The following is a 27323-nucleotide window of genomic DNA, read 5'->3' on the forward strand; positions in this document are numbered from 1 at the left end:
CCCTCCCTGAAAGTTATCTTGTTGGGTCCGTATCTACCACACTGCTCTCATTCCCTCATTCATGGAGGACTGCACTAGTCATGCCCTCATCCCTTTTCAGGCTTATCCTTCTTACTAGCAGGTGCCAAGAATTTTTCCCTTTGAAATACCATTCCCATGTTACTCCTAGCTTGAGAACAGACAATGACTATATATTGGTTACCACCTTTAAGTCTAAATTCCTTAGCCCAGAATAATATCTTTTTGCTCCCTAGTGCTTTGGCTACATCAGTTTCCTAGTTGAACCTTGGACATCTTTCTTTTTACTACTTCAATGCATTTTCTTACTTGGAATTTTCTGCTGGCCTCTCTTCACCCATTCATTCCTATCACTTCTTTTAAGACCTAGCTCAAAACTCCCCTTCTCCAATGTTTCCTTTGTGTCTTCCCTTCCCACTCATTAATTCTCTTTAATCCATGTTCCTTCAAAACTGATATACATGGTATAGAGGATATATTGAACTTTTAATAACTTGCTTTTTAATTATGTTTTTATTATTTCTTAGTATATATATTTTTTCTTTAAAAAGTCTATAGTCTTAGTCTATTAGTCTAAAATAATAGACTAAGGAATAGAGTTCAATAGAGTTTGCATTTCTTGAAGTCATGTACCATATATTTTACTTCTTAGGAAAGTGCCTATTTTAGGACTATAAATAAGATACATGCTAAAGGTTTATTTAAAAAATACCAACAGTGGCATTCAACAACTTTCAATGTCAGAAAGGTCAACATGAGGGTGTTTTAGAAATAATTGAATGCAATAGATGATTTTATGCAAATGTTCATTAATGTATTAAATCAACTGAAAAAAATTTTTTATTTTAACTTACCGCACAGAAATGTTTTCCACTTTCTACAATTGGTCGGTATCCAGTACAGCGGCACAAATTACCTGATTAAGAAGAGATCAGTTTGGGGGCACCTGGGTGGCTCAGTTGGTTAAGCGTCAATCTTTGGCTCAGGTCATGATCCTGGGGCCTGCTTCTCCCTCTCCTTCCGTCCCTCCCCCGGCTTGTGCTTACTCTCTCAAATAAATAAATAAAATCTTTAAAAAAAAAGAGGAGATCAATTTTTAAGGAATAGTAATGAAATATATTCCTTATTTGTGCTTCATTTTTTCAGTGAAATAGCTCTGTTAGTAATTAGATTCCTTTTTTGTTTCTCTTGGAAACAGCGATGTTCTTCAAAAAAATTTTGTGATTACATTTTCTTCCTGAAATATCACAAAGGTCTCCATAATTTTTCCAATCAACTCTTCCTGCCTTATTTCCCACCCCTGTCCTAACTCATGTAACCCTGCCACTCCCATAACATCTCATGTGTCTCTTTGTTAAGCTTTTCTTACAGTCTTTTCTTTCTTACACGTTCTCTTAGGGAGAATATGTGCATTTGCAGGGCCCCAGCCTCCTTTTCCATGGCATCTGCTCTAACACCCAGCCAGAGCTGTACCACTACTGTCTGGATCCTTTTGCAGGCCTATCATCAACTGTGCTAGAGTAGAGTCATTTATGTACATGCTTCATCTCCCTCAATGGAACTTACATTCCTGGAGAAGGCGAGGAGTGCCTTAGATTTCATGAACCCTCTCGGTACAGCACAATGGGTGTTCAATAAGTACTTAGTATTGTTTTAATCAGTCAATATTTCCAAAGCATGGTGGAAAAGGTGAGGAAATGACTGTCTTTTTACACAGTATATTCAAATTTTGTAGCCGGTATAAATGATATTTATGAAAAGGTTTTAATAAAATGAAAAAATTCTTATGTTATACTGTTAAAATTGTATATATAATATAAAATCATATATACAGTAACTACAGTATTTAAAAGAAGAAAACAAAAACTATGCATAGAAAAGACTGAAAGGACACAGAAGTATCTGTGGTTGTTTCCTGAGGGCAGAAATATGAATGAGTTTTTCCCTTTTAATTATTTTTTTGCATTTTTCATAATAGGAATGTGTTATTTTTATAGTAAAAATTAATTTAAAGTGATTATGTTCAGATGCAGTTTAACAATTTCAGAAGCAATATAAATGTGTGGATTGGGTAGGTTTAAACATTGACACTTCTTTTAGTGTGGATTATTTCATTGAATAAAGATTATCCACTCATGTTGGGTTAAAATTATAATTGAAACCACAGGCCAAAGTTTTAGTAGTACTTTATAAGAAACTGAAAAATTTCGAGTGAAGAAGTTGTTGAGAAACAAGGGAAAATATTAAAGAAATTTTATATACCACTTACCATAAAATCTAAGTTGCATCCCTTTGTTTTAGTCTACATCTTTTTATCATAATACTAAATTTCTGTCTAGGTCTGTTTACTGAAAGGGACAAAAAGCTTTCTTATAATATTTAGAGGTTTACTTTCACAGTTTTCTTCTAAGAACTAGGGGCCAGTTACCTTGAAAGTGGGTATGTTTGTTATAGAAAACTACATTTGTTTACATGCTTTTGTTTTGTTTTTGTAGAAAATTGTGTTTATCCATTAAATTTGATAGTATTTCATTTTAGGAGACTGAATTTCTAAGTTTATTTGTGATAAGTAGTTGCTGCCCATGACTTCCTAATCCAACCAGAACATAAAAAGTAAAGTATCTGAAAGTCTACCCTCTTTATAAATTTTTTTTAATTAACTGCAGTAAGTAGAGTTAATGAATGATTCTAACAGATTAATTTAAAAATAAACACAAAATCTCATTCTTCCACACTACCCAAATTTCCACATTGGGAAAAGATAATATTATAAGTGTTAGGAAGAGCCTATTTGAATGCCTTTGTAGAGGGACACTGGGATCCATTAAGGGAGAAAGATTTAGAATGAAATCAATATTGCCCCAGTTCTTGGCATCACTGCTCACAAAAGGAAGGCAATACTTACTGGAAAGTATTAAAGGCACTAAAGAGGCCTTCATGTTAGCCAGGTGCCTGGAACCTCAAAGTGTGCCACAATGTCTCTCCATGGGCTGGGATTTCTTTTTCTAGTTACTTGGGCACTTCTCACCCTAGGCCCTGCCTACAGAGGACTAAGAAGACTCACCTCCAAGAGCTTTGGTTATCTGCTCCAGGGTTGGCTCTGGATGGTTCCTCAGCAGTGTGTAGATGGACATCACCATCCCCGGGCTGCAGAAGCCACACTGTGTGCCGTGACACTTGGCAAGTCTTTCCTAGGAGGAAACAGTACACTATTTATGCTTCAAACCTCTTGTTTCCCTACCTTGGACACTAGAAAGGAGTGCAGCTTATTTATTTAACTTTCCAGAAATGAGTGCAGGGTAAAAGATGTCACTCTGGAAGAAAAATATTTCTATTTCTTGAAAATATTTCTATTTTTAAAAGCCTTTTTTTTCCTCCTCTCAAGAAAAGCCTAGTGGCAGGTATTAATTAAGTGACTTTAGTCTCTCGACTGATTTCTTCATCTGTGAAATAAGAAGTGTAGCTTAGGGCACAAGTAAAATGCTTTGGAGTCCCACTCCTGTGAGTTTTAGTCCCTACTATACCTCATTAACTGTGTGCCTTGGTGATTTACTTGACTTTTCTTCATCTTTAAAATTAGAATAATAATGATAACTACCCTACACAGGATGGTTGTGAGAATAAATGAACGAGTATATGCAAATCACTTAGTCTCTGGCAAGTCATTTTCATCCCCTTCTCTATCTATATTATAGAATTTTTGACGGACTAAATGAGAAAATCTATATAAAAGCTTTGAAAACTGTCAAGTGTAACTTAGTAGCGTTGTACCATTCATATATTTAATTCATGCACATTTAACTTTAATGCCTTTAAACAACAAAACAATAAAAATAGGTGGGGAACATGACTCTGTGGGTCCCTCTTGTGTTTCTTTTCTATGTGTCTCTCACAGGGTACTCAACTGGCTGGCTCAAATGTGCTTCACATGTTTTTAAATAAATATTTTTCAAATGTTTCACCCCTAAGATGAAAGCCAAACACTTCATCTGTACCTCAACTGAAAGGACAGAGATTGTTCTAATGTTAGAGGGAAATGTGTTGGATTTATTGCTAGATGGCAAGTTGCTTCGGATGCGGCATATAAACCTGGCTGTAAATGTGATGGTAAATGGTTAGCAACCGAATCTCTGGGGAAAGTCTAATTTGTAGCTTCTATCAATTTTAGTAGTATAAAGTGTCCTTGTTTTAATTTAGGGGAAGGATAGGGCTTAGAAGTAAAGATATATCAAAACCAAAGAAGGAATCTTGATTTACACACCAGTCTCTAAGAAGAACCTTAGTTAGGAAGCACTGATTACGGCAGAATGAAAATTTAGAAGCACAGAGGATTTCGAAGTTGGTGAGAGTACAACAGACTATGTGGGATGTCTATACCAGCATCTGGTTCCAGGCCCATTACACTCTTACCCGCACGGGATGAATCCTGGTGCTGATGCTTCCTACACCTTCCACTGTGGTGACAGCAGCGCCGTACAGAGAGCAGATGGGCACCAGGCACGCTGTAACTGGAGAGTGACTGCGATGGGCATTTGTAAAGAGAACACACTGGAATCACAGGGAGTGAATACCGTCATTCAGGGAGTCCAGGGAAGTCAAGGGACTCTATTTCCCTGAGAGTACAGAGAATACTAGATAAAAACCCATAGATTTCTAGAAGTTTCTAGGAAAGAACTTACATATGGCTGGCATCAAATGGCAGAGAGAAATGGAGAAAAAGAATAATGAAGAGTTTTGTGTAAGACCTCCAAGAGACCCTCATTCTTTATTATTTCTCATTCTAGAGAGAGGAAACCTTTTATTCTTCAGACAGCACACTGACTTGTATAAACCCCACCATGGGGTAGTTTAGCCCATTTTATTTTCAATCACGTGCAGCTTTTAAATATACAGACACTCTGCTTGCATGCTGGTCCAATTAAATCAGAATCTGTGGGGCGAGATCACTTCACCACTTAAGCTCCTCAGCCAATTCCAATGTACGGCCATGTGTGGAAGCCACCCATTTATGCCCTTATCTTGATCATCTTCCCCACAGTAGAGTCTGTGTTAATGATGAAGTGGGTGTGGTTAGCACCAGATTCTCATCTCACTGGTTGGGAATGGGGTCCAGACCTCATTAGTCTAATTTAGCTCTTTATTCCCACTCAGAGTAAGTCCTATTCTCTTTCAGGCATGGGGTATCGTCCTTCTCCTAGGGAATTTTTCCTTTATTCTCCTACCCTGGAAGACAGTAAGCATGCTGTTCTGAAGAAAAGACAGGGGCACCTGGGAAGCTCAGTTGGTTAAGTGGCCTACTCTTAATTTTGGCTCAGGTCATGATCTCAGGGCCATGAGGTTGAACCCTTCATCTGGCTCTGTGCTCAGTGTGGAGGAGTCTGCTTGAAATTCTCTGTCTGCCCCTCCCACCCCCTGCACCCTCACTCTCTCTAAAAATAAATAAATAAATCTTAAAAAAAAAAAAAAGAGTGCTGCTCTTGGCTCCACCAGCCTTTTGGTCAGAGGTGTTTGGAAACCACCCAGCTGGCTGGTGGGGGACCCTGAGAGAGTGCTTGGTGTACAGAGAAAGAGTGTGCAACGGATCAATTTTTGTTTTTCGTGTCCTCTAAGTACCCCCTCTCCCCATATTACATGTAACTTCCTCCCTCTTAATCTCAACCTCCCCTCTCCTTTCTCTCAACAGCTCTTCCAGTGTTCATTGCTCTCCTCAGTCTTATCCTTGTAGGTCATCTGGAAAATAGAAGCATGAGCCCCATCCACTCCCAGCCCACCACTTCTCACCCAGGGTTGCAGTCACTCCCCTGCGTTCTAGGCCAAGAGGGAAGGAATCCTTCCTCCTCCTCTCCTGTGCTCCGGCTCTCATTTATTCTTCTCTCCCCATGGACCTGCTCCATCACTGATAGTCCTCCTAACCTTTCCTTTCTATAGTCTCAGTTCCCTCAATTCCCTCGAATTTAAAAGTAAATTCAAGTGTTTGCTGTCACTACACAAAACCAAACCAAACCAATGTCTCTCTCCAGCTACTGGCCCATCTTTCTTTCCCTTCTTAGTCAAGTTTCTTCAAGAGCTGTCCACAACTTCCCAGCCTTTCAGCCATTCCTGTGCCAACTGTACCTCATCCTCCAGCCTCATCTCTCCACTGACCTTGCTCCAGGAGCAATCTAATGGCACTGGGTTACTCCCTGGTGTCTCATACTATAGAACACTTCTACCTTCTTGGAACTTTCTCCTCTCGTTGTTCCTCCTTCAACTCGGACTACTCCCTCTTCCTTGCTGTGAGATGTCGTTGTTCTACAGTGTCGTGCACTCTCTTAAGTTCTTCTGCAGTGTGCTACATTCCAGATGGCCCAGGGCTGAACACCTGCCTTCACCACCAACTGGCCCACATGATCTTGAGCCAGTTATTTAACTCTTTGCCTTGGGCTTCCTCTTTTTTCAATGTGAGTGATAGTAAGGCCTATCTCAAAGTTGCTTTGGGGACTAAATATGGTAATATATGCAAGCTACTTTGAACACTGCCTGGTATATGATAAGCATTCAAAAAGTGTTAGCTATTTTTATTACCACTGTTGGTATTTACGTTGATAGCTTCCAGGAAGTTATAGCTCCAGATGCAACCTCTTCTGAGTGAGAGAACTGTCTATCTCGATGCCTGTGGACAATTCCTCTTAGGTGTCCCGTAATTACCCTAGTGCAATGTGTCCAAAGCTAAATTTACTGCTTTCCCTTCCTCTGCTCCTCCTCTCCCAAGTTTCCTACTTTGTGGACAGCACCACCCAGTGACTTAAGACAAGAACTTGGAATCATGCCAGACAACTCCTTCACCACCACTTTCAATCATAGTGAGCAAATTTGCATTTTAGGCCAAGGTGATCTGAGACCCCATTCAGCCCTTCCAGGCAAAGAATTCCTCTTAGTGTATGTCAAAGCCCTAAATCTTCTACCAGGACAGTGTATCACTACTTTGTATTTAAGCCATTCTTGCCTGACCCCCCACTCTGAAATCTCTTGCTTGAAAGCAAAGAAGTATTTGTACAGCAATAGAGAGCATGGCCCTGAGAGAGTGGCACCCAGGACAGATACACTCTGATGGAAACAAAGTCTATGGGAAAGATCTGGAGCTTATGAAGTTGTGGGGTGAGCAGGCTGGGAGGTAGTGTGAGTGCGATAAACACCTGGAAAGAAGAGAGGGGAGTGCCTGTGGGCAAGAAAAGGAGGAGGCTTTTCGTCCTTCCCAGATGTGCCTAGGGCCAGGCTTGGCCCAACACAAAGGATACTGGATCTTCTTGGTCTTGGGGTTGTATCTTGACACCATGACAGTGCAGGCACCGCAGCCCCCTCCCCCACAGCTGTACTTGGTGCCTGTGAGATAGACTGGAAGGAAGGGAGTCAAGGAAAAAGAGGTGTGCAGGCCACCTTGCTTTTTACGCTGTTCTTCCTGGGATACAGATAACGACTAATATGTTTTCTTGAGTCTCACGGAGGTTTCTTGTTCAGAGAGCTGTTCCATTATTTTGCATATAAATGAGCTCAATGATGAAAGATGAGAAGAAATCCTTACAGACTCACACTGCCTTATCTGAAACTCTCCTGGCCGGATGCATTTCTAATGTAAAAATCTCCATATTTTACAAAGGTAATAAGATAGTGTTCCCAAGTGGGGCTAGGGCAGCACCTTGCAATCAAACACATTAATACTTCCGCAGTGAACCATAGGGATATTCACACTAAATGGGGAACAGGAAGACTACCAAGGGCCTCGTGAGAGACCATCCAAATGAGGTGTAAAAAGGCTTCTGAATTCAGAGTTGTGGACAATGGGTCATTGTCGAGGTGCTGGGAAGTAGTGCATGGGAAAATTTGGAAAACCGTCTCTGGGAGGCTTAACTTGCACTGTTCACCAATGTATGCTTCTACCTTCTTATTGGATTAGAGAATATTAATTTAAATAACCATGGCTCCTGAACTGGTAATGTCAACAAGCACTGTGTACCTTTTCCCTGTAATATGTTTGCATGTTTGCATAAAGAGAGAACAAGTAATATATTAAATCTCCTGCTTTAGGTTCTATAAGAATCTACTGAAATTTGCTTGGGGCCTTTTCTGGGTGAGTTTAAAAAGGATTTCATGGGTGGAGGTCATAACTGGTTTGGGCAGAATAGTGAGTTGAATGGGACATTAAGGGACAATACCGGCTAGAGCAGTGAATGATGGGTTAGAAAACCAGATTGTAAGGGGTTATGTAGTGAGAGACAGAGTCTGGAGAGAAAATGAGGCATCAGGTATACATAATCTCTTAGATAAATTTGGCAAGGAAATAACAGGGAGAAACAAAATAGTGTTTTTAGATGGGTATGTTGGGAGGCAAAAAGACAGAAGTGGGGGAAGGAAGTGAAGATCCCGAAGAGAGGGGATAACATTATCTTGTATACCATTGAATCCCCAGAGCCTAACACAGTGCCTGGCTCTTAGTAGGTGTTCAATAAGCATATATATTTTAACTTATTATTTTGAAATATTTATAGTTTCATTGGAAGTTGCAAAAATAATACAGTGACAATACCTGTCACCTTGCTTCCCGCAAAGATGACATCCCACATAGCTATAGTACATCAAAAGCGGGAACGTGACCAGGGTATTACACTGATAACCAGACTGGGGAGCTTACTCAGATTTCACCACTTACACATGCACGCATACCATATATGTACAGTTCTAGGCAATTTTATGTCACAGACAGAGCTCGGTCACCACTGCCACAATTACTCATGCTTCCCCAAACCCAAGACATTCTTTCTGAATTATTTATTACAGGTCTGTTGAAGGTATTGGAGGGGTAGGGGGTGAAAAAAGGTCCAGATCAGAGGTGGAGAGCTGAGAGTACATTAGCTCTATGTTGGAATTTTGAAATACGTTTATTGAACCTTTTTTTCTCCAATAAGACTTATGAAAAGGTGTTAAGTGACAAGTCAGGGAAGTCCTCATGGGAGACCACTGTTGGTACCATGTACCCCTGAGCAGCTGGCTGGATGTTTTTACTTTAACACTCTTGAATATAAAACTGTCGTCAGGGGGCCACGAGACTCAAAAGGTCATAAAGTTATTTCGAAAGTTAGCACACTCATGCCTCACTGGATGATTCTTTTGGTTTTGTTCTGGTGAAAAATATGACAAATAAAGCATGGATCTCTCACTTTTGGATGCATTTTGTCAATTCCAACTAGACTCTACAGATTGAACACAAGGGTATTTACCTTGAGCAAATACAGGGTGACTTTCTTCAGAAGTCTTAGCATGCTCACTTTTTATCACCCAGTCCAGATTCATTATAGTAAAATATAAAGGATATGGACTTTCCTCAGGTAGTACAGGAGGTTTACTTCAGGATCAGCATTCTTCTCTATGACCTACATTGTGAAATGAGAACAGGGATTTTAGGAAGATAATACCAACGTGTTAGGGCAATTCTAGCCATTGTTTTGGGGGCATGTTTTTGACAGATGGTACCTTCACAGGGGAAAAAAATAACAAAGGAAAACTTTCTAAGACTTGGAACCAATTTTAAAGACATTATGGAGCATTATTTCAATGTCTCTGAATATATATGACAATTATAAATTCTGGATTGCTTTTCCTTATAGTTACCCAGAAAGGGCCCAAATAGGGAAACATACATAGATTCCAAAACTGACTCAGATAACTCATGGCCATAGGAAGTCATAGAAGAGGTTAGCCAGAGATTTCTTAATGGAGCCATGGGGTGTCTGTTATAAAGGGAGCCCCTCCTGTTCCCATACCCTGCTCCCAGTCCCCTAGTGAAGTGGAGGCACCACTATGCAAAGGAAGAGCAGAAGGGAGCATGAATCTGGCTCTGCCTCTCGTGTCGCACTCCTGGCTGTTACTGCCAATAGATAGAAGCTGGCACATGAGATGAAAACTCTCTGCTTTCACTGGCCCAGACAGTTCTTCTGCTAGGGATAGTCAGGCAAGATTAGAGAGAACGGAAGAGAAATTTACAAGGAAGTGTAGCTATGAGCCCAGAAACAGAGGACATTGTTCCATTAAAAGTGTTTACTTTTATCACCCCAGAAAAAGGCAACAGGCCACATTATTCTTCATATGCTGCCTCCTATTTCCAAAACTTCTGAGTCCTCATTAGATTTACTCAGCCAGAGATGAGCTTATCACCCCTCCACTCAGAATCATAGCATGAGGAGGAGGCTAAGTACAGTGGCATCTCAGAAACAAAGCATTAGAGTTAGATTCGCTTTAACACCCTAATTGTGTGGCTATGGGAATTATTTCCAAAGGTGGGAACAAAAGAGGGGGTAGGGAGTGATGGTGTGCAAACCAGGACTAATATAACGTCTTCCTGTCTCTATAATGGGGGAACACAGCCTGACGACCCTATTCTGTGTTATAAAGACATCGATACACCTGAGACAACATTTCAGTTAAATAGTAAACCTTCCCCAACCACTTTAGCTGCCCAATGAGTGCAACACTTGATTTAATGCTGTCTCCTTCAATCATGACATGGCCTCAGGTTCCAACGAAGAAAAAGGCAAGATTAGACTTTGGGAAATTAATTAAAGGCTGCCAACTGCAATTCTGACATATCAAATATATGGTACTCCCAGTCATTTAAAAAAATATTTCAGTAATCATATGAGAAATACTGGTCACACCAATAGCCACACTCACAAAATTATATAGGTACATCCTGTTTCCTCCAGTAATTTATAGACACTTAGGATATAAATCCCTTTTTAGCAAGTATATGAAAACAGGGGAAAGCTCACCAGTAATTGGAGAGATGCAAGCAGAAACCCCCAAGACAACACGCCCATTAGATTAGCAAACCTTAGGAAGTCTGATTATAACAAGTTTTGGCACATTAAAGATTGGCAAATAATCTCTTGGCAAGGAAACAGCATCTGTCATGCAATGAACTGTGGGAGAAGTAACTTGTGCAAGATTCTGGAAAGCCACTTGGCAGGACATCTGAAATCGGCAAGGTACAATCTCACTTAGAAATTTTCTTGCCAGTGTTGGTGAGGAGACACATCGTAGGTTGTTCACTGCAGCATTTCTTGGGGTAGTGGGGAATTGGAAGCATCCTATGTGTCTATTGCTAGGGTCCTGGATAAGCAGAATGAAGGATGTGCAGAGCCTGGAGAACTAAGAAGTCACAGGTTTTCAAAGAGCAACATGGATAAATCTCAAGAACAGTGATGAGTCACAACGGGAATTTATAAGTCACGATACCACTTGTGTAAGTTAAGAACACACACACACACTCGTGCACAACACTCCGCAGGCCAAACACTGTATATTTCAAAGATATATCTATATTTCTAAATGACCATATGGAAAGAAGATGGGAAGGACATATATTTAAAATGCACAAGAGTGGATGCTTATGGGAGAAGGAAATAAAGAAAAGATAGGACATAAAAAGAAAAAAAAAGAAATAATATAAAACAAAAGAGGAGCCTTGTCCAGACTGCGATGATGGTGTGCCACAGCCAGAGATGAGTGTGCTTTGCTCAACTCTGTGCCCCTGGGTCTAAAGGAAGGAAAAACAACCACAAAAATAACAACAAGACCAATTTCTTCAAAGAGGTGTATAATTTCCCTCCTTTGGCCATCTGTAACTTGTCTTAGAAATTTGTAAGACAGAGAAGGTTAAAAACAGCAAAACATCAGCTGTGATTTCAAAAGATTGAAGATCTGGAGAAGGAATAATCATTCTAATGTGATATTAAGGGAGAAATGGTTTTATTCCCCAACAAAGGAAAAGCAGCAAAGCCCATTTTCCTCACACTCAGAGTAAGTTCTCAGCTTTTGAATTACTACAAATTGTCGCTCAGCAATAATTCTTCTGATGTTCCAGTTGGCTTCAGGTCATTCAAGATCCTGACTTACAGGTAAACATTATTGCTAAACCCAGACTTTTTCTTCGTTCTTTATTTTTTCTTTCTGTTGTTTAGTTCATAGGCCTCCTAAAAATGATGTTTCCCTGCTATTTGACAGGCAAAAATCCCAAGAATTTTTGCCTTGATTAAAGTTGTGTTTCTTTCTTTAGGGAAGAACATCAGTAATCTAAAACAACTGAGGCTTGAGAAGCAAAAGCATGAGCACCAAATGACTGTCCAAAATAATTTTTCATTTTAATAATTTACTAGTTTTTTCTCTAATTTTCCCAAGGCACCTCAAACTTTCCATGTATTCATTTTGCTCATTAAAGTACAGGGTTGAGAACAACTGGCCCAGGCTAAGCATTAGAGCTGCCACATCTGTTCTGGAGAAGGTAGCTTAATTAGTCCTCCATGTTTCAGACAGACAGGCTCCCGCCTCTAGGTTAATTGATTAGTGTGAGATGATTAAGGCAAAACAAAATCATTCTTTGCTACTATTACCCTTAATGTCATATATGCCTTCTATTAAAATAGCATGGGTGAACTCAAGTAGAGCTAATATCCAAAAAAAAGGGGGAATGACAATTTTTCATACCTGTGTCAGAATTGACTTTGGTTGTAATACAACAAAGAAAATGAGAGTTCCTTACTGATTCCAAAAGAAAAGCAAAGAGCAAGCAAAGGCCCCATTGCCTTAATACTTTGCACCAAACCTTGAACTAATGATCAATGTTCAGGTTCATACTACTATATATGACTTGAAAAAGAGAGGAGAGGATAAAGACATAACAAATGGCATTGCAGTGAAAAAAAAGTTAGCTTGGCTTTTGTCCCTGGTATACAAAAATTCACATTAATCATCTCATAAACTTACCTTTCTTCCATTCACAAAAAAAATCAGTTCATCAGAATTGGGAACAGAAGCCATCGTACCAGGAAAAGAATGCCTCCACCACAATAGACGTTTGTTTGTTTGTTTGTTCTAAAGAGCAGATATGTTAGAGCAAAAACCTGGGTAACTATCAGCCTTGCCCATTGCATGGGGTGATTTATAGTCACACTGCCACATGAGGAGCACCAGCCAGGGCTCTCTGCCCACTCTGCCCACAGGGACTTTGAATGGTTCTTGGCAGTGCCCTGTTCCTCCTTTCTTACAAATCAAGTCAGTGTCTTTGCCCATCCCTTTTGGAATCTGACTGGTTTCCCCAGGGGAATGTGTTTAAAGCCAAGGACTAATAGATAAAAAGTGAGTTTTAAACTGGCTGTTATCTGACCAAGTCATCAATCAACATAGTGCTATTAAAACTCCTAAAACTTTCTTTGATTTTTCCTGTGCAAAGGGAAGATTCCACCATGCATGTAACTGAAGACTTCATGTGTCTTTAAAACTCAACTATAACAACCTGCAAGTATATTCTCCTTCCTTAATCTTTTTTTGTACTCACCTTGTTTCTTCAAATTTAAGGGTTCATGACATCAAACTACCTAAAACCATGAACATGTACAGAGGCTTGCCATGCTCCAGTCTCTTCTTGGGACTCCTTTCATCCTTCAACAGCTTGGTAAGGTATTATCATCTTTGATTTGGAGACAAAGGAATGGAAGCACAGAGATATTAAACAACTTGCCCAGTGTCACACAGGCAACAGTTGGCAGAGTTGCTCCAGAGTCTGTGTCTTTAATCTCCGTCCGGTGCTCCACATGGAAACATGGTAGGAAATGAGGCTGAAGGAGCAGGTGCTCCAGAATATGTAGGGAGGTCTTGTCGGTCCATTAAGGGTTATGTTGAGTCTTCTAAATATGATGGGAAGCCATTGGAGGGTTTTGAGGAGGGGATGACAGGATCTGATTGTTTTAAAAAGACTGCTTTGGCTGCTTTGCAGAAAATGAAAGGTTGGAGCCAGAGTGGAAGAAGAGAGATGATCAGAAGTTAGACAGTGGCACAGTAAAGAGATGATGAGGCTAGGACAAGGGTGACAGTGGGGAGATGGGTAAGGAGGGGTCAGATTTGCCGATGGACTGGATGTGAGGTGTTGGGGGTGCTGAGTCAAGGATGTCTCCGCAGATTTTGGGTTGGGCAGGTGGATGAGGCTATCCATCATAAGTTCTATTTGGACATGTTAAGTTTGGAAAGCCTAAAAAACATGCAAATGGAGATGGTGAGTGGGTTGCTGGATATTCAAAACTGGTTTTTTTTTTGGCTCGAGGAGAAAGAAGACTCCAGATTTGGGGCAGAATTTCACCTTTGCACCAAAGACTGGACTCTAATCCAGTCTTCCTTTAAGTTCCAAGTTCTGACCTCACCAACTGAGCAGTATGCCTACATACTCCCCTGCCTCACTGCCTCCATAGTTCCCATTCTCATTCTCTCTGATTGCTCCCTACCCAAGTAGGGGTTTTAAGGACCAACAGGAGTTTATCAGAACAAAGAAAGGACATGTTTAGCAGAGGCAACCATTTGTGTAAAGTCAAGGAAGTCTGAAACTGCATATTATGTTTCAGAGATTTACAAGTAGTTTTATCCTTATATATGAATTGCATGGGAACGAATGACAGAAATATGAGTTATCAAATAAGATCATTCATTCAAAAATATTTGTGTGCCTGACAAGATCACTTTTCTCATGGAGCTTAGGGGGGTGTGTGTGCACATACATGAGTTCTGTGGGAACCTTAAGGCATTAGATAAAATGACATGTATTTCTAATGTGGTGGATAATAAATTAGAGAAACAAGGTAACTTCAGGAGATGGTGAGCAACGTGATCAAAGGTTAAGGCGATACAAAGAGACTTAGGAGACTAGTTTAGTTTTGGGTAGTCAGTGCTGGAGTGCGTTTGACCTGAGTACTAAAGGCAAGCCCATGGAGATGGCATGGGATAAGAGTCTCCCGTGGCCCTGAGAAAGAACTGAGGTTGGCATGTTAAAAGGCCAGTGTGGTGGACTGTGAACAGCAGGACGAAGGGGGAGTGAGGGGAGGTCAGAGAGATGGTAGGGGCCAGGACAAGGGGTTTGCAGATTTCTAAGGTGGGAAGGGATGCCACTGGAGACTTTTGAGCGAAGATGTAAGATCGTGTGATTTGTATTATATCATCCCACTGTACAGAGAACAAGTTATTGCTCATAAGAGGGTAGCTGGGAGACGAGCTCTGAAGCCATTTCTCCGTTCCCCGTTAGAAGTTGATGGGAGCATCAACCAGGGCGCAGCGTGGTGGAAGCAGAGGTGGAGAGAAGGGAACAGCTTGATATGAATTTTGGAGAGAGAACCAAGGGGGTCTCTTCACTTTGAGTTAATTGGACTTCCAAGTGCACGTGTCGGTTGGATACAGGGACCCAGAGGTCAGAGAAGTCCAGACTGAAGAAGCCAATTGAAGAATCATTAGCTCATAGATGATGTAAGCACACACTGTGTGGGAACTGTAAAGTACCAGAAAAAAAAAGTCACATTTCTTGTGGCAAGATATTTTGAAATATTGGTTGATGTGCTTCCTCCTGGCCATTCCTTTCCCCATTCTTCAGGTATAAGTGAGGGCATTCCACACTCCTGGCCTTTAGAGTGGATCCTTATGGCAGGAATGCAAAAAAAAAAAAAAAAAAAAAATCTAGTGTAGGCTCAAAAAAGGCCCTTGAAACTCTTGGCAGAGACACCAGGAACAAAGGCAGGGGATGCTGTGGACGGGGATGCCAAAAGCAAGTGTCCTCTTCCCATGCTTCTGTCCTGAATCTACTACAGGAACTTTGTACTATGGGGTTTCCTCTAATTGAGTGGGACCGAGTTTCTGCTGCCAGGTGGAATGGAGCTTGAGATAGAACTTAAGTCTGTGTCTATACATCTATCTCTATATTATTTTACATTTGTGTAATAGCCAACCTCACTTAGCACTCATGTATATGCCAAGGGAAATGCTTTCCTGTATTAGCACATTTAATCTTCATGATAAACTCTGAGGTAGGAATAAAATCTCCATTTTACAAATGAGGGATCTGAAGCATTCAGAGAAGGATACAGTCATGTTTGTACATGAGTCTGTGCCCTATCAAATAATTCTATCTAAAATTTCACACACTTGTTTCCTCAACCCCCTGGTGAGACAGAGAATAATTCGATTTCCCTGGAATGCTAGATATTTTACCCTAATAGGGTAATGAAGTTTCCACTGCAGACAACTGCAGCTTTTAAATGTCAGTGCAATTTCCCCTAGTTTTTGTCCATCAAATTTTCAAAAACTCTTAAGGCCTGATTCTGGGTGCCTTCCAGCCACCAGCTGGTTTAGCTTAGTTTTATCACTGATGGGACATGCTTAGTAGGAAGACCCAGTATGACCCTCCTGAGGTGTATTGGCAATTCCAGGTCCAGGCTATTTTGACTTTTTTTTTTCCCCCCAAGCAGATGGACCTGCAGTGTCTCCCTGGTGAGTAGAAATGTGTATATATAGAATATCAGCTGTTAAGAGATTTAATAGCACAGAGATTCTTCCAGAGCCCTAGGGTTCTTTAAGCTTGTAACAATATAGTGATGCAGTCACTCCTACTATGTCAAAATGGACAATTATACATGGGAGTGATAGCTCTTGAGTGCCTGCATTATCAGTAGGCTTGGATTTGTTTGCTCAGACATAAAACTATGGACATCTCATTGTCTGGGTGGGAAGTCTCATTCTCCCCAGAAATGCAGGCCGTGTTCAGAGCTTAGCTACCTTGCAGGTCTGGAGACCTCATCCTGTATTCCCCCTCTCCAGTCAGAAAGTACCAGTAACGAATCAAACACCCAGACAGAAATAAGGCTCTTTGGGACAGTAAAAGGTACTGCTCTCCTCCAACATTTCTGTAGCTTTGGTCTGTAATTCACAATCTGTACTTGATTTTGTTTTTGAATTCTGGTTAATCTATAAAACGGAGCCCTCAGTTCTGCCACCGAGTGGCTAGCCCAGAGCTCCATAGTATTCTTCGGCCATGCAGTTATCTACTCCAGGAACTAAAACTTTCCCATGAAGGGCTGGTTAATATTTACTTCTTCCTGTAAAAAGTGGACTCCTGCAGCAATTCTCTGTGGATGTGTCAGAGCCGAGAGATAGAGCAGGCCTCTCCTGGCACTTCACCTACCCCTATGCTCCCGCTTCTCCCGCATCTCTGCAGACAGCTGGTCTCCACAAAGGGCATTTCTGTTGATACATTTCATACTGATGTTGTAATAAAATGGGTCATTTTTAAGGCTTTTAGCTTTTGCAGTTGTGATAGGGCAAAGACTGATGAGGTAGGTGTATCCTCAGCACTCTTTCCTTCCTCCTATCTACCTCTCCTAGGGAGGAGCATTCTTCCTCCTCACTGGTCTCTGTGCTTTCCTTTGTAAGAACAAGCTGGGTGATGGTGGGGAGGAAACAAAACGAAGATGGAGTTGGGGAAGACAGACAAGTGCAACTAGGGAGAGAATTTGGTGGGTTTTGGAGAAAGACCAGTTGGGGGGCTTGAGAGAATTAGGAGGAAATAGGATTTTTAGAAGTGTTGTGACGAGTTACAGATTTCGATGAACATTCTTCAAGAGACACAAAGATTGGAAAACATATTAACATTATTTTTGGTTACCAGACTATATTTCTTAGTGCTGCTGGTACACAGATCCTTGGGAACATGAATCTGTCAGTATGAAAATCTGATCATCCAGAACCAGAATACATCTGGATCTTAGTGTACTTTGGTGGAGGGCGGACCCTATGAGAGCAACACTGTCTATTATTGGCACTTTTCAGCTCAAGTCCCCCTCCTCTATCTCAGGACCCATCCACCCGAAATTCCTGGATTCTGACCTCTGGTGGGCTGATGTATCCCAGTTTAGGGGTCCACGAAAATGTTTTCCTTTTAAAATCAGAAGAAAAAAATGAACATAAATGAAACTGGATTGTGTTTTTGTACCGATGCAGTTGTAAAATACAATTTCACTATTTATGGAGGAAGGAGCCCACAAAGGCAGAAGCCCCCAAAACAGGTTCTATCCTGCACCATCTCCCCCGATTGCAGGGCCTACTTTGGTCTATTAGGGCAGGTTGAATTCAGGGCTGAAATATTTGCAACACTCCTTGTCCACAGACCTAAATCAAATTCTCCAACTTTGCTTTTAATAAAATCTGTAATTTGATCCTCCTGTAACTTCCCTATCTATTGCTCAATTGCCCTGCATCCAGGTGACCTCTTTAAACTCTGGCACATCAGCACAATCATTTCTCTGCCCACATTCCCAGCTGCTTATTTCAGTGGGTCAAACCCATTCTTTTCACAAACTGCTATATGACTAAATGTTATTCCTGACACCTTTTCATTCAACTGAATTTAATCTAAATAAAAGTTTTACTACTTGAGGAACTCTACTTCATATGGACTCCTATGATTTCGGTGCCACTCTGTAGGATATAGAGCTAGAGAGATGTGAGCCTTTCAGGACTCCACACAGCAAAGGGCTCTTCGTATGTGGTTGTGCTCACCACAGCCTTGACTCTAATGGCCAGGCCCAAAGCCTCCCAAATGGACTTCCCTTTTCCATTCTAGTCCCTCAAACTTGTTTTCCACAATGCAGCTGGAATGATCCATTAAAAACACAAATCTGAATACGTCAATGTCAATTGTGTGTGGCCTAAAGTCTTTCCGCGACTTGCCCTGTTTTAAAAAAAAACAAAGATGCTAACATGGCCCACGTGGTCTGAGGGTCTGGCCCTGCCCCATGCAGACTCTCCATCCCACTGACATGCTCCTAGCACAGACGTCCCAGTTCTTGGACCATACCCCTCATTTTCCATCCCAGGGCCTTCAAGCATGCTATTCCCTCGGCACCATCTGCTGCAGTTTCTTCCCCGGTAAAACCTCATCCCTCAGGGCATGGCCTAACTGTTGTTCTCTCAGGAAGGTGTCTGACCCCCAAATCTAAAAGCCCCTGATATTATCTTCACTGACCACTTCGTATTTCTTTGGAGCACTTATCAAAGCTTGCAATGACATTTTTGTGATTACTTGGTTAATACCAGTCTCTCCTATTGGATCATAAAGCCCATGTGGGCAGGGTCTATGTTTGTCTTGTTAACCATTTGTCTCCAATGTCTGGCACTTATTTTTTTTTAAAGAATGACTGAATCCATACTATAATGAGATCTTTATAGTAAAGATTTTAGAGTGGGTCTGCTATTGATTTCTTGTTCTTCCTCACTAAAGAACTGATGATAAACCTATGCAGTGTGGCTGAGAATAATCTGTATTCCTTCTGGACCCTCTTCTGGGTGATCTATGTTGTTCTTGTCCTTCTATGAGTCCCATTCTATTTCAGGACTCTTAGTGCTCATCACAGACAGTTCTTCAGCTTTTTGCTTTTGCACTTGCTCAAAGAAAAGCCATGAAGTATGAAATCCCATCAGTGACTTCTAGTGAAGTCTTGGCCTCCCTCCAGTTTGCTTTGCAGCTTTCCGGATGTCTGTTTAACTTTCTAATGGGAAGGACTTTGTGCTGCCGTGGTTTTGTTTAACTTGAGCATCCTGTATCTGTGTTCTCTTTGGTAGCTTCATTCTCTCCGCAGGACCAGCACTGTCTCTATGACTGCACAGGGTGAGGGCATCTGCATTCTGGAATAACAATAAGAGTTCATTTTTATTGAGTGATTAGTATGTGTTGGGCACTGTTCTAAGTGTTAGCCCATTTAATCTTCAAACCAAATTAATGAGGCAAGGACTATTATAATGCCCATTTATAGATCAGAAAAACCAAGGCATGAGAGTTTAACTAACTTCCCCAAGGTCAGACTCTAATAAATAGTACGGCCACGATTTAAACCTAGGCCGCCTGGCTCCAGAGTCCTGGCTGGTCTCTGCTAAGTACCAGGGCGTCTCTAGGGACTTGTGAAGGCTATGATATTTTTGGGTAGCTTCATTAATCAAACCTGTCAACGAAAGAAGTCATTAGGAAGTGGCTCAGGGAACCCATCTCATCTCCTGCTTCCCTGGTGACTGCGGTACTGCAGGTAGATGGTGGATATATGGAATTTTCTTCTGGCTGGGAAGTAATTGCTGCTTGGGCCAGTCACTCTTTCTCAAGTGGGAGAAGCTGCTTTCTGCTCAGCAAAAAGAACTGGCATACAGATATGGGCTGAAAATAAGTTAGATGTTTAGAAGCTGATGATGACCTTTTGTGTTCATCATATGGCACAGTACTGGCCATAATAGGAACTCAAAAAGACTGTTGAATGAAAAAAGTAACACAAATGGGATGGGTTCCTCAGTTTGGGTTCCTGGCTCATTTTCTGTGTTGAAGTCCATTCTGCTAATTTAATGGAAGATACAGAAATAATTAAATTCACCCAAGAAGGTAAAAGATCAAGGAATGATGCCAGAAAAGGGTTAATGTCTTAAATCTTAACACTTAAACCATCAGAGCATATCAGGTGGTGCCCAGACATTCCTTGCTAGGCTTCCATGTCACAACCAAGGAGCAGCTGGATTTTCTCCGAGGACTGTCTTTCCTGTGCATTTCTTCCCATACACTTCTTCTCCTCTATCTTTCTGGTCTCCTGACATGATTGTGTATCATGTACCCTATACAACAATCCAAACCTACTGCCATGCCAGTAACTCTCAAAACTCAGTCCTCTGCTCTGCCTTGGGCCCTTTTACTTCCTTTTCTTATTTATGCCCATTTTATTTTTCTCTGCTCATTAATGCTATGTCTCATGCTTTTGTCCTCCCCCCTCCCAGTTTGTTCCTTATTTCATTTTCTACTCATTTTCCCTTTAAACAATCATTTGTGATCACAATGTTACCAAATTCGAAATTAAAGATAAAAAAGACATCTGGCCACAGATAATATTTAAATTTTAAATATTTAGTTTCAAACAAGGAATAAAAACAGAAAATACAGACATAACAATAAACAGCAATGAAAAAGTTATATATCAATATCTATGGGATGCAACTAAGACTATATTCAGGGGGAAATTTCAAATGTTTTTATTTTTAACCTAGAGTGATTAAAAATAAAAGAACTAAATTTTCATCTCAAGAAAGTAGAAAAGAAAAATCAAAAGAAAGTAGATATAGGTATATAACAATGACAAAAGCACAAAAAAATATTTAGAAAATGGAAAAAGGGTAGAAATGATAAATAAAACCAAAACTTTTTTTTTTAAAATCTAGTAATTTAAATATCTAATAAGTATGCTTAAAATGAGAAAATTCAAATAAACAAAATTAGGAATAAGAACCAGGATATAACCATTACGTTTAACTTTATGCCAAAAGTTTGCATTGCTCATACTACCAAAAATTTAGGACAAATGCAATTCAATGGAAAAAATAGATGACTATGGTATGTAGGGTACTATGGAAAACAATTTAGCCATTAAAAATAATGAAGATTAATGCAATATATGTTAAGAAAAAAAAAAAAAGAAGAAGACAGCAGGATGGGAAGAATGAAGGGGGGGAAATCAGAGGGGGAGACGAACCACGAGAGACGATGGACTCTGAAAAACAAACTGAGGGTTCTAGAGGGGAGGGGAGTGGGAGGATGGGTTAGCCTGGTGATGGGTATTAAAGGGGGCACCTTCTGCATGGAGCACTGGGTGTTATGCACAAACAATGAATCATGGAACACTACATCTAAAACTAATGATGTAATGTATGGTGATTAACATAACAATAAAAAATTTAAAAAAATAATGAAGATTTCTATATACAAGATGTGAAGGGCTCTGGCCCAGCATTAACCCTGACGAGGGGGATTCCTAGAGTCTTCTCTCCCTGTGTCCAGCCTGCTGACTTTGGCCCCTTCACCACAGATCTTCCTATGGTCCTCTCTGATGGTGTCCTTAGTCTCCTTACGGCCTTAATAGCTCCTTCATCACCAAATCCAGCAAATCTACTTTTAACAACCTGGCAGTCAGTTTAAGAATGTTTATTTCTGAGGGGTTTATATGTGTGTGTATGCTTATAACATACAAGACACAATCCATGCCCTCAAGAAACTGACAGTTGCATATAATGATTCAGTAAAAATGACAAAGCAAGATTTTATTAAGTACCCCAAAGCAAACTTGCTCTGAGGCTTCAGGTAGGAGGAGCATGTGAAAATGCTTTGTAAACTGGAAAGTGGCATGCAAATACTGGTAATTATTTTATTTGTTGTTATTTTCCTTGTTATAGTTCCAACAAAAACTCCTGACAGCATGCATAGTATGTAAACTGCCTCCCTAATTTCAAACTCCTGCTTAGCCTGCCACCCTTTTCACCCTTCATATAACCCACATTATGAGCTGCCCCAGTGCTGAAAATGATGGGTGTAGAAGAAGCACCCCCAAAAGAAAAAGGTGAAAGGGAATGAGTGGGAATTCAAAAAGGACCTACTGAGTTGAGTGGGTGTATGGCAATGCCATTTGCAAAACCAGCTTGTTTGTATATATAAAAATTGGGACAAAAAGAAGTTTGATGTTTTGTACTGTTTGGTAATTGAAAATTATGTTAGAATAATCCAGTTGAACATTTTTTGAATATGCTTTGGATAAATTAAAAAATATTATGTTTTAATGCCTTTTGAACTTAACCTATAAGTATACTGGCTACAATTATTTGGCCATTCTCACCTTAACATAGTACATTTATTTTAGTAGTAAATACAACCAATCTCCATTTTAAGCACACACGTAAGGGAAAAAAATTCAATGAGCAGAATTAGGCTAAACATTACTGTGTTGAAGTTAATGGTGGCAAATATTTCCATAGATTTTATTTAATTATTTCCATATTTCCTTCACATTCCTCTCCAAAAATCATCTTCAGAGGTGACGCTGCTTTAGCCAACATTTTACTGACTGAATTAATGATTCTTTAATAACTGAGAGCCTAGAAAGTCAAGTGAATTGTCAACTTGTGCACTAAAATAAACAAGAATTTGCTTTTTAATCACCATGGATTATCACTTATCATACTCCAGACTACAGACTAATGATGAAAGCTCAATAAAAATTATTTTTAGCCATAGCATCTTAAATAAGAAACTCTACAAATAGCAAGCAAACAACAAAACCCTTTCTGTTCTCCCATTTTTCCTAAGAATAGAAATGTTTTGGCTCTCATTTTCCTTATAAAATCAGCATGGAAATACCATCCACAATCAGAAAAAAATTGTATTAAATACCATGTTTTCATTGAAGCTCCAGGAACATAATTACTAATACATAATAACTGAAGATTACATATTTTTAAAATATGTGAATGTGAAAAATTGTGTAAATATGAAAAACAAATATTTATGAGTTGCCCTAATTTTCTATATATTTGAGATAAAGATGTTTATACTAATGACCTGTCCAGTGTTTAAGTCATTCAGAAAATCAACTTTTGTTCTCGAGCCCCAAATATTAGGCAATAGCATTTAGAATCAAGTCATGGAATCTAAAAGAAAAATTCAGAAAACAAGGAATATGATTTAAAAGCAGTAAAAAGGGGCACCTGGGTGGCTCAGTTGGTTGGGCGTCTGCCTTCAGCTCAGGTCATGATCCCGGGGTCCTGGGATCTAGTCCCACATTGGGCTCCCTGCTCGGCGGGAGGCCTGCTTCTCCCTCTCCCGCTCCCCCTGCTTGTGTTCCCTCTTTCGCTCTCTGTCAAATAAATAAATAAATAAAATCTTTAATAAATAAATAAAAAATAAAATAAAATAAAAGCAGTAAAAAAATTTAAAACAACCCACTATAATTAATTAGCAGCAAAATGTCTTTTTACTTATTTTAAAAGATTTTATTTATTTGAGAGAGATAGTGTGAGAGAGAGCAAGAGAGGGGGGAGGAGCAGAGGGAGAAGCAGGCTCCCCGCTCAGCAGGGAGCCTTACATGGGGATGCTTAACTACCTGAGCCACCCACGTGCCCCCAAATTTCTCTCTTTGTAAATATTTAATCTATTTCTCAAAAATTATTTAACTTGTATAAGTTTATTTTCTCTTTCCAAACAGGTATTCATTATTTTTGTGGATAAATTAAAAGGATTCTTAATTCTTTGACATACTATACAGCAGAGATTAATACAATACTTACTCTAGCTAAGAAGAGATTGTCTTTCAATATAGCAGTAAAGATAGGGAATCAACATGCTCAAATCATGACAAATATATTTATTTAAAAATCTCTTCTATGTTTGACCTTTTATTTTAGGTCTTTTGACATTAGTATCAGTTTGTATGAGGTTCTTATTAGCATGAGCAAACTGCAATCACTTCAGAAGCAAAAATTCTTGAGTTTAAATTCTTAAATTCTTAAAATTTAAAAAAATCTTGACTTTATCAAAATTGAAACAAAGAAAAAAATTATGAAGGGTAGAGAATACTCTTCAGTTGCATATTTACCCATATTGATTATAAAAAAATGTGTATAGCTTGTTTTATAAATAGTATATAAAACAAAGGAAAAGCCTCAGAAAATCATGTGATTTTTCTTTTCTCATGTATGCTTGTTTGCAAGTTTAATATTCAATTATTTTGGGGTGCTTGGGTGGCTCAGTTGATTAAGTGTCTGACTCTTGGTTTTGGCTCAGGTCATGATCTCAGGGTCATGAGATCAGCCTCAAGTGGGCCTCTGTGCTCAGCAGGGAGTCTGCTTGTCTCCCTCTCCCTCTGCCCCCTCCCAGACACCCACTGCTCAAGTGTGTTCTCTGTCTCTGTCTCTCTCTCGCTCTCCCTCTCTAAAATAAATCTTGGGATGCCTGGATGGCTCAGTTGATTTAAACATCTGCCTTCAGCTCAGGTCATGATCCCAGGGTCCTGGGACTGAGCCCTGCATAGGGCTCCTTGCTCAGTGGGGAGCCTGCTTCTCCCTCTGCCTGCCGCTCCCCCTGCTTTATGCTCTGAGAAATAAATAAAATTTAAAAAATGAATAAAATAAATCTTTAAAAAAATAAAATTTTTTTCTTTTTTTTTTTTTTATTTATTTGCGAGAGAGAGAATGAGAGACAGAGAGCATGAGAGGGAGGAGGGTCAGAGGGAGAAGCAGACTCCCTGCTGAGCAGGGAGCCTGATGTGGGACTCGATCCTGGGACTCCAGGATCATGACCTGAGCCGAAGGCAGTCGCTTAACCAACTGAGCCACCCAGGCGCCCCTAAAATTTTTTTTTCTTATAAGGAGAGGTAAAATAAAGTAAAAGTAAAGTCAAATTAGCATAAAGTTGTCTTAAGTTAAAAAGAGCTCATCTTTTTGTGGTTTCCAAAAAACCAAAAAACTAATGTAGTCTTTAAAACCAAGTAGTCACTGGAGAGATATGGAAACTGAAGAAGGATTCGGTATGGAACAGGTGCAAAAAGCTGAACACACAGGTAAAACAATTTACATTTAGGCTATCAAGTTCTTCCTTTACCAATCTTTTATCTAAATAAGGGAAGATTTGCAGATAACTAGAATTCACTAATATCTGGTAGGGTCAAAATTTATCTAAAAAGTAAATTTGTGGGGCGCCTGAGTGGCTCAGTCCGTTAAGCGACTGCCTTCGGCTCAGGTCATGATCCTAGAGTCCCTGGATCGAGTCCCGCATCAGGCTCCCTGCTCGGCGGGGAGTCTGCTTCTCCCTCTGACCCTCCCCCTCTCATGTGCTCTCTCTCTCTCTCTCATTCTGTCTCAAATAAATAAATAAAATCTTTAAAAAAAAAAAAAAAGTAAATTTGTATTTATTGCACAGAACAGAATTTCCTGAATTCTTTCAGTACTTGTCTGTTCATTAGAAACCAAAAGCACAAGATGATGTCTTCGTAGCAGGTTTGTTTGTTTTTGTTTTTAAGATTTTATTTATTTGAGATAGAGCGAGAGTGAGAGAGCAAGCACAAGCAGGGAGAGCAGCAGGCAGAGGGAGAAGGAGAAGCAGGCTCCCCAATGAGCAGGAAGCCTGAGGCCAGGCTCAATCCCAGGACTCCGAGATCATGACCTGAGCCAAAGGCAGACGCTCAACCGACTGAGCCACCCAGGTGCCCCTTCATAGCATAGTTTTAAAAGACATCTTCTGGACTTTAAATCTTTCCTTTCTATATCAAGCAAAGGAGCATGACAAAGGAAAGTCATTCAGAGAGGGCCTTTTTCACTGTTAGGCACCTTAACTTAGTTCGGTGGGATTACATTTAAAACAGGCATAACAAATTTGCAGAGTTCCAGCTAATGAGCCTCTCAGCTTTCCACATTTTGTCCATGACAATCATTTGCTGTTTCTTTTCTGGTGATCTACACAGAAAATTTTAAGGAGACACACAAAGATCAGCATTTTGCTCTGCAAGTTGAACACGTGCTGGTACGGAAAGAGGGTGAATGTAATGTGAAGAGTGGTGAGCAGACAGACCTGCCACGTGGTTCATTCAGTGTCTTGAGCTACAAAAAAGAAAGCTCACAATTTAAGTGACTAATTAGCTCAAGCTGCGCACACCAACTGTACTCACCCTCCTGGGCAACTCCTCCGGCACTTCGGGCCCTTCCCTCCGGGGCCTTCTTTACTGATTTCCTCGGTCCCGCCCACCACCTCGTTCTGTCCAGGGCAGAGCAAACCAGTACACTGGACACGAGGACATCCCTTCTGCAATAGTGCAATGCTTTGTCCAATATTCTCGGGGAGGCCAGACCACTGGTAATAAAATCCTCAAATGAACGCCGGCACGTTTCTGTCCTTGCTCAGTCTAAAGGCAAGAGAATTCTCACACCTTTCCTTCACTTGGGGAACCAGGTATCCGTTCCAATTAAATTCTTGGACCGGCATCGAGCAGGCACTAGACGAACAAGAAAAATCCATTTCTTGAAAGCAGGATATACATCCATTTGCACTTGCATCCCTAAAACACAAATGAATTTCTCTGAGTTTCTGAAAAGTTCGACAAATGGGTTCAAGAAACATCAAGGTGTCTGAAGCTGTTTCAGGACCTTTTTCTTCACAAAGTGGATTCCTTTGGCCCCTGCTGCGTACCATTTTCCGTTTCTGTTTCCTACCAAGACCCTTTCCAAGAGAAAACAGCCCGGAGGGCCTAAACATACTTAGCTTAAAGACTCCTTGCACAGGGATCAACGCCATCCTTGTCAGGGGTGCTCTCCCCGGCGGTCCCGGAGCCGGCACTGAGGAGTGGCCGCGGCTGGGCCCCGTCGTGGTCACCTGGTCGTGGTCCCTGCGCGGGCAGGGCTGGCGGGGTACGGGTCCCGGACCAGCTCGGCGGGGAGGCGGCGCCACGGGGTCAACGGTGCCGGCCGTGCGCACGCAACCGCCCCAGGTTCCGCACGTGGTGCGGGGGCACGTGGGCGCGGCCGGGCCTCCACGTGCAGGGCGGTTGTCCTGGCCCGGAGGGTCCGCCTCCCGCGTGGGCGTGGTGGGCGGGGCTGGCCGCCGTTCCTCGGCCTCTACCGGAAAG

General features: G+C 40.7%; 1 protein-coding gene across 1 annotated transcript in view; it reads right to left on the bottom strand.

The window, feature by feature from the left end:
* LOC102743641 (aldehyde oxidase 4-like) overlaps window positions 1-12867 on the bottom strand; it is a 56643-nt gene extending 43776 nt beyond the window's left edge. The window contains 6 exon segments of the mRNA XM_081815390.1: window positions 873-934; window positions 3083-3209; window positions 4429-4537; window positions 7296-7392; window positions 9368-9425; window positions 12814-12867. Of these exon segments, the coding sequence (XP_081671516.1) occupies window positions 873-934; window positions 3083-3209; window positions 4429-4537; window positions 7296-7392; window positions 9368-9425; window positions 12814-12867 (507 nt within the window).
* Between the last annotated feature and the right edge of the window lie 14456 nt (window positions 12868-27323).

Source organism: Leptonychotes weddellii, chromosome 3 (assembly GCF_054177405.1).
Source record: "Leptonychotes weddellii isolate Sample4059 chromosome 3, ASM5417740v2, whole genome shotgun sequence".
Lineage (NCBI taxonomy): Eukaryota > Metazoa > Chordata > Mammalia > Carnivora > Phocidae > Leptonychotes > Leptonychotes weddellii.